Source organism: Rhineura floridana, chromosome 18 (genome assembly GCF_030035675.1).
Source record: "Rhineura floridana isolate rRhiFlo1 chromosome 18, rRhiFlo1.hap2, whole genome shotgun sequence".
NCBI classification, from domain to species: domain Eukaryota; kingdom Metazoa; phylum Chordata; class Lepidosauria; order Squamata; family Rhineuridae; genus Rhineura; species Rhineura floridana.
This window is the reverse complement of record NC_084497.1, coordinates 17,797,305-17,812,147: the sequence shown is the minus strand read 5'-3', so window position 1 is coordinate 17,812,147 and position 14,843 is coordinate 17,797,305. Positions and strand designations below refer to the sequence as shown.

Below are 14,843 nucleotides of genomic sequence, written 5' to 3'. Positions count from 1 at the left end.
TGGACTCCAATGTTACAGCAGTTGAATCATATGAGGTCTCCAGAACACAGCCTTATCCTGATGTTTTGGATGAGTTTCAGTTGGTGCAGCTCGAGGACGTTGACAAGGTGCTTGGACAGGGGCGTGCAACCACTTCTGTGTTGGATCCTTGCCCCTCTTGGCTAATAAAAGCTAGCAGGGATGGAACTGCCGGCTGGGCCAGGGAAGTGATTAACGCCTCATTGCGAGAGGGAGTGGTGCCTAACTGCCTGAAAGAAGCGGTAGTGAGACCGCTTCTGAAGAAATCTTCCCTGGACCCAGAAATTGTTAATAACTATAGGCCAGTAGCAAATGTTCCATTTCTGGGCAAGGTCCTAGAACGAGTGGTTGCGGACCAGCTCCAGACACTCTTGGATGAAACTGATTATCTGCATTCATTTCAATCGGGTTTCAGGCCTGGTTTTGGCACGGAGACAGCCTTGGTCGCCCTGTACGATGACCTTTGTCGGGAGAGAGACAGGGGGAGTGTAACTCTATTGATTCTCCTTGGTCTCTCAGCGGCTTTTGATACCATCGACCATGGTATCCTCCTGGGGAGGCTCGCTGAGCTGGGAGTTGGAGGTACTGCGTGGCAGTGGTTTTCCTCCTACTTGGCGGGTTGTCTCCAGAAGGTAGTGCTTGGGGAGCATTGCTCGATACCCTGGACCCTCCAGTATGGAGTTCCGCAGGGGTCAGTTCTGTCCCCCATGCTCTTTAACATCTACATGAAGCCGCTGGGTATGGTCATCAGGAGTTTTGGAGTGCGTTGCCACCAGTATGCTGATGACACGCAGCTCTACTTCTCCTTTTTATCTTTTTCAGGTGAGGCTGTCAATGTGCTGAACCGATGTCTGGCTGCGACAATGGACTGGGTGAGAGCTAACAAACTGAGGCTCAATCCAGACAAGACTGAGATGCTGTTAGTGGGTGGTTCTTCTGACCAGATGGTGGATGCTCAACCTGTCCTGGATGGGGTTGCACTCCCCCTGAAGGAACAGGTTCGTAGCTTGGGAGTACTTTTAGAACCATCCCTGTCACTTCAGGCTCAAGTAGCCTCGATGGCACGGAGTGCTTTCTACCAACTTCGGTTGGTGGCCCAGCTACGCCCCTATCTGGACAGGGATGACCTTGCTTCAGTTGTCCACGCTCTGGTAACCTCTAGACTAGATTGCTGCAATGCGCTCTATGTGGGGCTGCCTTTGAAGATGGTTCGGAAACTGCAGCTTGTGCAAAATGCAGCGGCCAGATTGTTAACATGGACCAGGCGGTCCGAACATATAACACCGGTTCTGGCCCGCTTGCATTGGCTGTCTATATGTTTCCGGGCTCGATTCAAGGTGCTGGTTTTAACCTATAAAGCCTTACACGGCTTGGGACCACGATACTTGATGGAACGCCTCTCCCGATATGAACCTATCCGTACACTGTGCTCAACATCGAAGGCCCTTCTCCGGGTGCCTACGCAGAGGGAAGCCCGGAGGATGGTAACAAGAAAAAGGGCCTTCTCAGTGGTGGCCCCCGAATTATGGAACAATCTCCCTGATGAGGTACGCCTGGCGCCAACATTGTTGTCTTTTCGGCGCCAGGTTAAGACCTACCTCTTCTCCCAGGCATTCTAGCATTTTAGCATTTCAGTATTGTAGCATTTAGCATTTTAGTATTTTTAGTATTTCAGTATTTTAGTTTAGTATAGGTTTATTTGGAAATTTAATGAGTTATGTTTTAAATTGATCAATGTGTGGTTTTAAATTGTATGTTGATATTTTGATGTTGTGAACCGCCCAGAGAGCTTCGGCTATGGGGCGGTATAAAAATGTAATAAATAAATAAATAAAATATACCTTTCCTGGAGAGTTGCTGCAAGACTAAGGCTGAGCGAGAGAGACTTTTGTATCTAGCCCAATGAGCAAAAGCTCCGCCCTTTGTAACCAGTGCCAGATTTGAAAGTTCTCACCCAAATCCATAGCTCTGAAATTGTCCCAAAGATGCTAGCGTGCATTGATAAGAAAAGCAGCGGTTGGAGCCCTCCAGAAGAGGAACTCCTCTCCCCTTCTCACGCCCCATGTTTTATACCTTTTCCTAACTAAACTGACCCCAAAGTCAACCCAATGTAAATGTCTCCAGGAGGATGTGGATGTGATACATAAGAACAATGAAAGAATTTAGGATAATCCTGTCAGGGAATGTGTTGTTTTTCCAGAAACCATTCCCTGAGGGATTCCCAGATAACGGCTGCAATCCTGTCTCCTCCAAAGGCTTAGATTATCATAAACATTTCCTTTGTTTGAAAGGAGTGCCTATTCTTCCTGGGTGACAAATCCCAAATTTCCATAGGAGTCAGGAAGTCTATACCTTCAGGTATTGCAAGATATATACGCAGAGGTCACCGAGGGGCTGTTTCCCAGGAATATTTGAGTCCTCATAACAGTATGTGGCGTCTCTACTGTGTAGGAACAGCTTCTCAAGGCCTTCCCACACACACGCTTGGGGACAGCGAGATGTACTGTAGCTGCAGGTGAAGACGTATGTGAATCAAAACAAAGGCTGTATGAACTGCCTTGAAACTAGGGATGGTATCCAGAACTAGTCCTAGACCTATGGAATTGATGGACATAACTAAGTTAGGTCCATTAATTTCAATGAGTCTGTTCTGAGCTAGGGATATGCTAGAAGTTTAGCCAATTCAAATCTGGTACCATTTTTTCATTAATTCTCTTATTCTCTATCCTTTTGGATCGACTTTTGTGTTGCAATTTTCTGCAGCTATTTTCAAAAACAGATTTTTTTTAAACGTTTGAAAGTGTTAAGTACAATAATAGTATCAATATTTTCTTTCAACTTGCTAACATTTTCTTTCAAAATATCAACAATTATCAGTATTTCCTTTCGAAATATCGATATTAATCTCAATATTTTTTGCAAGAGGGAAAATGGAATTGGTACAAGCAGTGGCTAGTGGACACTGAATGAACTTGAATCAATACCAGCCTGTCGGAATGATGGATCTTAAGAAAAACAACAACTGAACTTAAGTTGTTTTAAATCCTGACAAGGATCAACTTCCTCAAACAGCCATAACGAAAATAAATTTGGCAAAACTTGAACAAAACACAGCATAAGTCAAAAGCAAAGAGACAAAAAAAAGAGAGCAGAAAAATGTTTTTAAAATACCTGATGGGATAAAGGAAGGCTTTTAACACCCGTCTAACAAACTGTCAGAGAGGGAGCTGGTTCGATTGCCCTGATGACAGACGTTCAGAATCTCAATGTCAGTGAAGAAAAATCAACTCGTGAAGACTGTGATCATGTAAGCGTTATTGTGGGGACTCTCCAAACCTAGCAGAGACAACCTTGGGTGCCATCGTGCGATGCGGGTCTGGGCCGTCCTCCTCATGAGCTGATGTGAAGCAGCAGCGGATGGCATGGTGGGGCTGTGCCGCTCCCCTCCCCTCCCTCTGGTCCAGTCACTGCAGGTGGAGAGGGGGGGATGTGGTGGCAGCAAAGTGGGCGCAGTATGAACGTGATGGCAGGAGCACCAGGTTGGTTCCACCGGCATGGGGAGGTCAAGTGAGTGGTGCATCCCAGATTCCCCACCACACCATCCACTCCTGATGTGAACCAGCTACTGCAGCCATGGAACTGTTTCAGCATTTCCTCACTGCTGATCTCCTTTTCTGTCTGTTTTCAGTATTGATGTATTGATTCATGACTCGCCTTTTATGTGTGCCTCAAGGCGCATGTAAAGACAGCAAGCTTTTTAAAACAGGCTTGGGGGCAGAGCGGTCTTTTTTGCTTCCAGTGTGAAAAGCTCTTATGTCTTGCATTGATGAGACGTGAATGTGAAGGGCTCCTTATTCTGTTCCCTTATGTCTTGCTCTAAAACAGGCACTGTTTCTGGAGAAAGTTGGCATCTGCCATAAGTATGTCATCTGGAGGCTTGCGATGAATGGAATACCACCTAGGGAGGACTCAAAGTTGATCATCAAGGATCTGCTTTTTGATGGGATTCCAGTAAGAATATATTGGCCTAAGGCATCACCTGCTAGAAACAGGAGAGGAATGCTCTATCTCCATGGAGGAGCTGGCTTATTTGGAAGCATCCGTAAGTTACATGGGAAGCTGCCTCATACTGGTCCATCTAGCTTAGTGCTGTGTGCACTGACTGGCAGTGGCTCTATAGGGTTACAGACTAGGGGCTCTCCCAGCCCTACCTGAGATGCAGGGATGGAACCTGGGATCTTCTGCATGCAAAATAGATGCTTTGCCACTGAGTTACAGCCCCTTTCTTTGAAAGGAGCCTACATTCCTTCACTCAGTTTGCTTAGAAGCTTTTAGGACAGTGCTTCACCAAAAGGGTTCCTGATATGTTAGACAGGACGTCACAAACAATGGTTTCTACTTCCATCATGTTCAGCTCACCTTCAATCCACAATGCAGCATGGGATCCTGTTAATTTAAAACATGGGGGAGCAATATTTGTTTGGAATTGAGAACAGCTCCATAGGAATATTGAGTTTCATAGCCAATGAAAAATCCAAAAAATGGAATCATAGAATTGTAGAGTGCGAAGGGGCCTATAAAACCATCGAGTCCAACCCCCTGCTCAACACAGGAATTGAAATCAAAGCATACCCGACAGAGGGCTGTCCAGCTGCCTCTTGAAGGCCTCCAGTGTTGGAGAGCCCACCACCTCCCTAGGTCATTGGTTCCACTGTCGTACCAAATCGGAAGTTTTTCCTGATGTTCAGTCAAAATCTGGCTTCCTAACTTGAGCCCATTATTCCGTGTCTTGCACTCTGGGACAATCAAGAAGAGATCCTGGCCCTCCTCTTTGTGACAGCCTTTCAGGTACTTGAAGAGTGCTATCCTATCTCCCCTCAGTCTTCCTTTCTCAAGGCTAAACATGCCCAGTTTTTTTTCAGTCTCTGCTCATAGGGCTTTGTTTCCAGCCCCATGAACAACCTTGTTGCCCTCCTCTGAACCTGTTTCCAGTTTATCTGCATCCTTCTTAAAGTGTGGTGTCCAGAACTGGACACAGAATTCAAGGTGAGTCCTAACCAGTGCCACATAGAGAGGAACCAATACGTCATGCGATTTGGAAACTATACTTCTGTTAATGTACCCTAAAATAGCATTTGCCTTTTTTGCAGCCACATCACATTGTTGGCTCATATTCAGCTTGTGATCAACAACAATGCCAAGATCCTTCTCACATGTCGTATTGCAGAGCCAAGTATCTCCCATCTTATAACTGTGCATTTGGTTTCGTTTTCCTAGGTGTAGAACTTTGCACTTCTCCCTGTTAAATTTCATTCTGTTGTTTTCAGCCCAATGCTCCAGCCTATCAAGATCCCTTTGAATTTTGTTTCTGTCTTCCAAGGTATTAGCTATCCCTCTTAATTTTGTATCATCATAGTTGACTCTCCCTGGCCATGGTTAGTTGGAACTTGCCTCCCCCATGTGGAATCTCTCTTTGTATTGAATAAGCCTTCAGCCTGAAATATAAACTCTACATTGCTAGTCAGCCACATGATACGTGGAATCACTGGTATTATTTTACCAAAAAGCCATATCCTGCATAGTAATCACTGTCATGTTAAGTGAATCCAGTTAGAGCCCAGAGCTGCGTTTCCCAACTTGTGGGTCCCCAGATGTTGCCGCACTACAATTCCCATCCTCCCTGTCATTGGCCATGCTGGCTGGGGTGGATGGGGGTTGTAGTCCAACAGCATCTGGGGACCCAAAGCTTGGGAAAGGCTGCCCTAGAGCAATGCCCGGTTCGGTTTTACCATAAAAATCAGGCGCTGATATTACACACAGGGAAAGGGAGCAATCAGCTTTTTTGGGGGGTAAAGCTATTCCTGCAGCTTAACAGAAGCTGAAAACAGGATTCAACAGTAATGGGATTCCTTCTCAAGTGCTCTCAGAAATCCACACTCCCCTCTCTTTTTCCAGAGTTCAACAGAACTCAAAGGCCACCGTCCTTTGTGTAAAGAGTTCATCTTACAATCAGCACAGTATTATTCCGCTGCACTCAGGCGCCACACACAAATCCGGAGCTGCAATCAGTACATTTACACGATAAATAACCCCAGGTTAAATCAAGCTGCAACCGCAATTGCCATCATCACATGAATAGAAAAACTGGAGAACTCACAGGATGAAGAAACAGAAAACAAAAACATATCCCAGCATGTGTTTGAATAAAACCACTTCCCTCTCACAATTAGTATGATTCTATTTAAACCATTGGCTTTTAAGCAAGGTGAAGTGCTACAGGACTAGAAAACACACCTTTTAAATAAGAATTTTAAGCACCCCATTCAATAAACAGAAATGGTTCTGTGTGTTTGTGTGTGTGTGTAACAAAGAAGAGAATCAGTCTGTCATTCATGCAAATAGGTAGTTCAGTGAAATAAACCTCAGGAAATAGAAAAATAAAAATAAGCAAACCCCTGATCATGGAAGACAGAAACAATCCTGGGGCCTAGTTAAGGCTATGCAAGTGTGGCCTTCAAGGAACAGCTGTGAGCATGCTCAGAATGCACTTCCAGGCAGCCCTACTCGTCCTGTACTGAGGCTGCAACTGGTCTCAGAATAACAGGAGGCAGGGGGGAACCTTCACAACCAGGGCTGAAAAGCTGGCGGTCCTACTATGTTTTGCCATAGCTATACTTTTGGATTATGGTGGGCTGAGTTGTGTAGAGAACTGATTGGACAGAGAACAGGAGATTGACAGAAATGCCTCCATAAGCCTCTCTAAATTCATAGAAGTATAAAAGGTCCGTGGGACAGGAAAAAGCCTGTGGCTTTGAGTTGGGAGGGATATAACAATTGCTTGACATTCTCCTTTTGAGGGTTATGCACCATTAGACCTAGTGGGCCAGCCTTGTGACTGAGTGGGGATTTGAACCCAAGACACCAGATCCAAATCTAACTGCTATGCAAAAGCACAAGTGTTGGCATTGCTGACATTGAGTTCCAAAAACCACTTTTGTACCACTTGTAAACCCACAAATCTTTCAGAAGCCTAAGGCTGCAACCTAGTCCATGTCTACTCAGAAGTAAGTAAGCTCCACTGAGTTCAATGTGACTTACTCCCAGATATGACCAGATAAGGATTGCAGCCTTATACACATTCACCAAAAACCTTGCTGAAGTGACCCTCCTAAATTTTGTGTCTGTAAATGAAGTATTAAATTGGGAGGGAAGGGAAGTCATTTTCATTCTATGATGCTTAATTGAAATGGGCTTTTCAATGGTCTCCTTTTGGTGACACTTTGGTGACACTTATGTTTTTCAGGAACATATGAAAGGGTGTGCCGTTACATCGCCCGAGAGAGTGACACCGTAGTTGTGAGTGTTGAGTAAGTACTGCAATTTGCTTATTACTATTTAGAAGATTTCTGAACCACTTGATCTAAACAGCTCTCTAACAAATGCACATTTAATATTAGAGATCAAATCCTAAAATCCACAGTCCAATTAAAAACAAATATACATAAAAATATCATCATTAAAAACTACATGGAAAGAATGCAAAGAGAAATTGGCAGAAATGATATTCTACCAGGGGAATAGTCGTCCAGGGTTTCAGGGGGTCTTAGACCTCTTCCTTTTTCTGGAGCCAGGTCCCTACTGTATGTCTCCAATGTACTATGAGCCAAGCAACATGAAATGGGAGTGTGTTAGCCACTGAGAAGAGTCTTCTAACTTGCTCCTTGTCATTTCCTGCTGACTGCAGCCAATCAGAGTGAACAGTATTTTTATTCATCCCTACCTCATAAAGCCAAGTTGTAGAGATTGAGAGGATGGGGCTGGGACTATTATGAAGACACCCTGCACTTCTGAACTTGCCACTACCCTACTGTATTCTAGTCTAAGCATATCAGGAACACATAGAACATCATCACTATGAATAAAGATAAAACCAATAAAATGTTGATATCAGAATTACGTTGGTTGGCTTGCTGAAACAAGTTGCATCAGAAAAGGAATAGCTTGAACCTGCAATAAAATTATATAGGGCGGAGTGCTCAGAATGCCAACCTGCCATGACCTTTTCCACAATACTTCATTTCATTCCTCTCGCCCACCCCAGCAAAGAAATCTGGGGCACTCTTGGGCATCCAGGTTAGCAGAGGGGTCCCTCTTCGTAATTCCACCACCTTCAGAGGAGTGGGGGTTGGGGATTCACAGCCTGGGTAAGGATGGTGCTACCTTTCAGGTTCTGTTTCATTCATTCATTCATTCATTTATATCCTGCCCTTCTTCCTAGAGGGAATCAATCATAGATTCAGTTTTCCACATTTCAGCAGCAATTTGTTAATTCTCCCCCCCAAAAATCCCTCAAGAAAATTCATCAGCATCATAATGTCCATTTTCCCCTAATGAACACAGGTTTGTATGTAGCTTAGACTAATGTACACATTTTTTGCAAACGTTCCCCTAATATCATGCATTTTTCTATGTTACTTTCACTAATATATTCCAGTTTAGGCACATTTCCCCCTAATATCATGCATTTTCATAAATGTTGTTGGGTTGCAGAACTACATCACAAATTTCAGGTACGTGCGAATTTGGAAGGATGGCTGTGTTTCCGTTTCCGTATTGTTTTGGAAAGTGTGAATGTGATTGATTTGCCTTTAAATGCCAACTAGATCTAACGTCTCCCCCATCCCTAAGCCTGTGAGAGAGCATGCTCTATGGCAGGCCCAACGTGATGGAACTCCCCTCTGCAGAGGTGTGTCTGGCACCGTCATTGTGGAGTTTCCATCATATGTTGAAGAGACACCCTGGCCTTTGAGCCCTGAGGTGCATGTGGAGGCTGTAACTCCACAGGGTGCTAGCCCTGGAGTGAGATTTCCTGTCAGTTCGATGGTTAGAGACAGTTACTTCCTGAATCCCAATCAGATGAGGCTTTATGGCTAGCCTCTCTGTTTATGTCCCCTTTGAGGGCTCATCCCCTTGGCATCCTCTTGTAGTTAACATTTCACATCTTAGGGCGCAATCCAGCTGGGAGGAAGGGCGGGATATAAATAAAATAATAAATAAATATTTACACTGGGCAGAGGGGAGCTGGATATGACGGATCTTTGGTGAGCCAGCATGGTCTGAGCTCTGTCAGGCTCCACCGGCAGAAGCTCCTCCGCTGTGGTGGAGCTGGGAGTCCACCAGGGAAGACCAGCCCGGTAGAGTGTTGCTGGTGGAGTTCAGCGGAGGGCCCCAAAAAGCGGCATTTGGGAGCGTGTCAGAGGAGGAGCCGGGGGAGACTTATGCAACATCCAACTCCCATTCGGAGCACTCCTGCTGGTCCCCATCCGGGCCAAATTATGCCATGTAAAAGGTCAGTCTGAGAAAATACTTCTAATGGAAGTCAGTGGGGAGTGCTTACTTGCTGGTAGGGGCATTTGTGAGAGCCAGCATTCTCTTTTTGCTTATGCCTGCAGCTCCAGCAGAGCTGACATTCCACTGGCCCAGAGGCTCCCAAAAAGGAAACGGATGCTGCAGAACTTCTTGCTGGCTCCTCCTCCGCCGGCTTCCCATGAGTTAGATTGCTCTGTTAATCATATTCACCATGACCTTATAATTTGCCCCTATTATGCATTCCCCCCCTTCATCCCATTTATGGAGCTATTCAGTTATTAATATGCATTTAATAAAGTTCAATACATTCCTCTGATAAGCATTGAGGTCTGGCATTTTATTCTATACATCACAGAAGTTTGGGTGTCAGGAAACGCTCAAATTCTGTTCCTGACACAAGTCCATTTGCTCACCCTCACATCCAAGCCAGCCCTTAACTCACAGAGGGGTAATTCCATCCATGAAGGAATTGACGAATTCCATCCTCTCTGAAATTTGATCGCATACACAATTAGTCTGGGATTTCTCTCCTGCTGTTACAAAAGATGCAGGCTGCACAGGTGGTCCATGCCAAAGCCGTTCTGCCAGGCAAGATCTAAATGCCCCCCAATGATATGCATATCATCTTGGGGGGGGGTTATTTGAAAATAATTCAGAAATGAGCAATCAACGTTCTCAAAAGTACACAATATTTCACACGTTTCCCTCCGCTATTCTTATGTAATTCCAAAACACCTACTGGTACCCTTTAAGCCGAACCACGGTGCCTCCTACTTTTCCTAAGCTGATATTTCCTCCCAGGTGTAAACTGATATCCTCAGAGGAAACAAATCTCTCTTCCTGCTCCTTCTCTGATCTCCATCTTCAGTTGTTCTTTTTGCCAGCACGGCTCCCCAAGGAGGAGCACCAATGCAGCAGACATCTCTTTTGCAGCATCTCCTATCTACTTAGTCAGATGCACCTCTTGACTATCTAAATGTATTTCCTACAATAGTTTGTTGTTCTTCCTGTAACAGACTCCCAGTGCAATTCCTACCAAGCTGAAGGGCAGCTACTGCTTACCGTTTACTGCACGTGCTAAATTCCACAAAATACCATTATATTCCACAGATCCTAACCATTCCCAGCGGTATAGTGCTGCTCCCACCTCAGTCTCCAGTGGAGTTTTGCTTCTGTCATCAGTTACTTCATTACCATTCACTCATTTTGTGCAAGGGCCAATTGAGGGATTAACCTGCTCAGGGCGCCATTTCTGTAATGCCACAGGGCGCTGGCCCGAGGGGCAGAGTTACTGCAGATTCAATGGTTAGGGGGAGTTAGTTTGTGAATCGCAGTTAGACCGTGAAAAGTGTTTGTGTCTGGCAATGTTCTCCCCACAATAACTGTGCAATAATTAACCCCTCCACTGCACAGGGAATGGGCTTCACTATACAAGATTCCTCATAGACCCCCCAATATAGCACTTGAGAGGTAATCTGCAAAGGTCCCCTACACCCAGCAGTGTAGTGGCAAATTCAGAAATGCAGGGTCCCTTCGTAATAGTTCAAAGTAGAGATGATTTTGTTTCCATTTAAAGCTGAATCTATCAAAGTTGCCCTTTCCAAAACAATCCGAGAAACACCCCCGATCCTTTGAAGTTTGCACTTATCTGAATTTTTGAAATGCAGTTCGCCAACCAAACAACGGTGACAAAAATGTACATATTAAGGTAAATTATGTATAACAATGAATATGTGGTGAAAATAATGTGCAAAATGCAAATTAGGAGACATTCCTTGGAAAAATGTGTACGCTAGTCAAAACTGCATACAAAAATGTATTTCCTGGGCTGAAGAATTTTCATGATTTTAAAAGAATCCCCAAATTGCTGCAGAAATGGGGAGAATCCTCCTAGCCAACCAAATTCTACTCAGGGTAGACCGATTGAGATGAATGGCCAGCTTACTTATACAAAGGTAACATTTCCATTTCTTGTTCCACACACTTTTGTTTCTGGCCCTCTGGCCCACATCCCCTGGCCTGTGAATCCCAGAAGGCTGCCCAGAAGGAATGCAGTCCTAGGGGTTCTCCATGCTTGCAATAGACCATTCAGGAAATGCCCTTCTGCTATAGAACATGAAATGACAACTGCAGACTATATCTTGCTTTTGCTTTAGATTCCGTTTAGCTGCTTGGATCACCTCAGGGAGGGGCTTGGCTTGACTAGGAGGGCCCTCACTTGAACCCAAACACACCCACTTTGCCTCGGTGTTTGCAATTTAGACACAGTGATTGCATAGCCCTAAGTCCCTTCTGTGTGCTCTCTCTCTCTCTCTCTCTCTCTCTCACACACACACACACACACACACACACACACACACACACACACACCAGTTCCTAATTAATATGCTTCTAAGAGTGTTGTTCCCCATCTTACGTCCTTCTACTTCAGGAGTTTCAGGACTTGAACATTGGGAACTTCTCTCCTCTATACTCCTTTTTTAATGACTACAACATCCATGAGGGAAAATTGGTGTGTGAGCGCGCGGGCAAGCAGATAGTTTATTTGATATCATCCAATTTCCCCCTCAGAATAGACCCATTAAACTTGACAGACATGACTAACAAATGCATTAAGTTCAGTGGGTCTACTCTGAGTAGAATGTAGTTGGATACAACCCACAGAAATCAATATTTATTCAAAGGACAGAATCTGTACTCTCAATCTCAGTGGAATTGGCTTTGTTTGTCCTTGGGTTTTCCTTAATGAGAGAAGGACCCACCCTATAATTCAGGGGTGGGAATACGTTTTCAGGTCCTATTCCCTTCCAGGCAGCCTTCTGAGGTCCACCTGCAGTGGTGGGCAAAGCCAGAGGCAAAAGAGGGTGAAGGAATTGATGTAAATTTTACCTTTGCACATTAGGGTAGTTGCTCCACATGTTCACACACGCCTCTCTATCCTCCAGCTAGGCAAATGGCACGATCAGAATTCAAGGGCACATTCCAGCCAGGCGAAGGAGGTCATGAATAAGACGATTATATATTATTATTTATTAGATTTATATCCCACCCTTCCTCCCAGTAGGGCACAGCTGTCTTAGCAGGCGAAGCTGGTAAAAGGCACACCTAGCCACTGAGGTCACCTGGGCCTCTAGCAACAAGGATGGATCCAGGAGCACCCCCAGACTAGGGACCCGCTCTTTCAGAGGGAGTACGTCCCCATCCAAAGCAGGCAACTGACCAATTATCCAAACCTGGGAACCACCAACCCACAGTGCCTCCATCTTGCTAGGATTCAGACTCAGTTTATTGGCCCTCATCCAGCCCACCACAGAGTCCAGGCAGTGGTCCAGGGCTTGCACGGCCTCTCCCGATTCAGATGTTACAGAGAGATAGAGTTGGTTATCGTCAGCATACTGCTGACACCTCACCCCAAATCTCCTGATGACTGCTCCAAGGACTTGATTTAGATATTAAACAGCATGGGGGACAAGATGGTACTCTGCTGCACCCCACAGCACAACTGCCAGGAACACAAGACAACCACCCAATGCTATTCTCTTAAAACAGCCCTGAAGATTGGATCAGAACTACTGTAAAACAGTGCTTCTGATACCATCTCACCAAGTTGGGCCAGGAGGTCAATGGTATCAAAAGACACTGAGAGATCAAGTAAGAACAACAGAATCACACTCCCCCTGTCCTTTTCCCAACAAAGGTCATCCATCAGGGCGACCAAGGCTGATTCAGTCCTATAACCAGGCCTGAACCCAGATTGGAATGGATCAAGGTAATCCGTTTCATCCAAGAGTACTTGCAATTGCTGTGGCACAACCCTCTCAATCACCTTCCCTAAAAAGTGAGTATTTGTGACTGGGCAGAGTCCAGGGTGTGCTTTTTCAGGAGCGGTTAGATCACTGCCTCTTTCAGGGTGGTTGATACTACTCATTCTCACAAAGATTCATTGACCACACTCTGGATCCAGTCGGTCAACCCCCCTCGGCAAGCTTTAATAAGCCAAGAAGGGCAAGAGTCGAGAGGACACATTGCTGGCTGCATCGTCGCAAGCACCTTGTCCACGTCATCAGGCCACATCAACTGAAACCGATCCCAAGAAGTTGCAGCAGACATTACGCTGGACACCTCATTGGGGACAGAGCTTGGAAGATTACTTTTAAAAAGTAAGAAATTACAGTTACACGACCCCAAAAAGTAGTAATTACCCTTACAATTACAATTGCTCTGAAAGTAACTGATTACTTTTTCTCAAAAATAATCACTACAGTTACATTTCAGTTACTTTAAAAAAAAAAAACGCCTACAAGGTGCTGGCCTTGGCTGCTGCACATCTAAGTAGCCTAAAACAACCTTAAAAATAAACACACACAAACACAGGGGGTAGTAGAATAATTCTTTTTATCTGTAAGATAGCAATGGTGGTCTCTCCATTGGTAAGGGAGGTGGGGAGGAAGGCAGAGGCCACTACTCAGATCTTTGCACATCAAATCAAGTGCAACCCCTCCCCCCCAGCCAGCAAGCATAATCTCTCTCACTTAACCACCTCCTGGACCCTGCCCTGCTGCCAACTAAGGGACATTCAACCAAGCAAACATTTTCCTCTGAGATGCAAAAAATTTAAAATACCACAAATGTAACACAATAGCCAAAGAGGGTGGTGGAGACCACTTTGTGTGCCAAGTGCAAACACAATATCCGTGCGTGTGCGCGCACACAAACATGTTGTCACCCTCACAGTTCTTTATCTTCATTCTGCTGCTGCCACCTTTATCCATGTTCTTGCACTCAGGCTCCTTTCTCCCTTCATTCTTCTCCATTACTGTCAATGTTTTAAACAATTGTTTTCTCCACTCCACCCGTATCTCGCTCTCCACCTCCTCCCTCGTTGCCTCCTACCCATCCACAGAGCTTGAGGGAAGAGCGACGCTGCACAGAAGCCCAGTTTGATACACACGATTTTCATCCACAAACCAGAAGACTTCCCCTGCTCACCCCCCAAGTAATACCCAAAAGTAATGCTGGAAACATTACAATTACTCCACAAAAGTAGTAAAATTATTCTTAGTTCTATTACAATCAAAGTGTAAAGGAATTACCCACTCATTCCTCAAAACAGTAATGAATTACAAGTAATTTGTTACTTGTAACAAATTACTTCCAAGCTCTGACTGGGAACTATAATAGATGTGGATGGGGCATCAAGATTGCTATGGAGGCAAGTAACTTTGTGTTTGCATTTTTACAAATTTGTAGGACAGTACAATATCTCAGAGAGGAGGTCAGGTCTCCTGCTCCCCTGGTGCATTCACTATAGCTACCCAATTTCCCTTCTTTTTAAAGTGTGATAGACATATCTGTGGGCTATAGGTACGTTCTTAAACTACAAGGTTTTTTGCCTGTTAGTGAATTAACATCTTGCTGGATGAACGTTTTATGCTTTTTATTGTATTGTGATTCTT

The 14,843-nt window shown here is 44.8% G+C and overlaps 1 protein-coding gene across 1 annotated transcript in view; it reads left to right on the top strand.

Annotated features, from left to right (window-relative positions):
• The window catches only part of LOC133372418 (arylacetamide deacetylase-like 4), a 43,006-nt gene that overhangs the window by 3,502 nt on the left and 24,661 nt on the right, over positions 1 to 14,843 (top strand). Inside the window, exons 2-3 of the mRNA XM_061600985.1 lie at positions 3,904 to 4,120; positions 7,322 to 7,385. Coding sequence (XP_061456969.1) covers positions 3,904 to 4,120; positions 7,322 to 7,385 — 281 coding nt within the window. The remainder of the gene's footprint in view (positions 1 to 3,903; positions 4,121 to 7,321; positions 7,386 to 14,843) is intronic.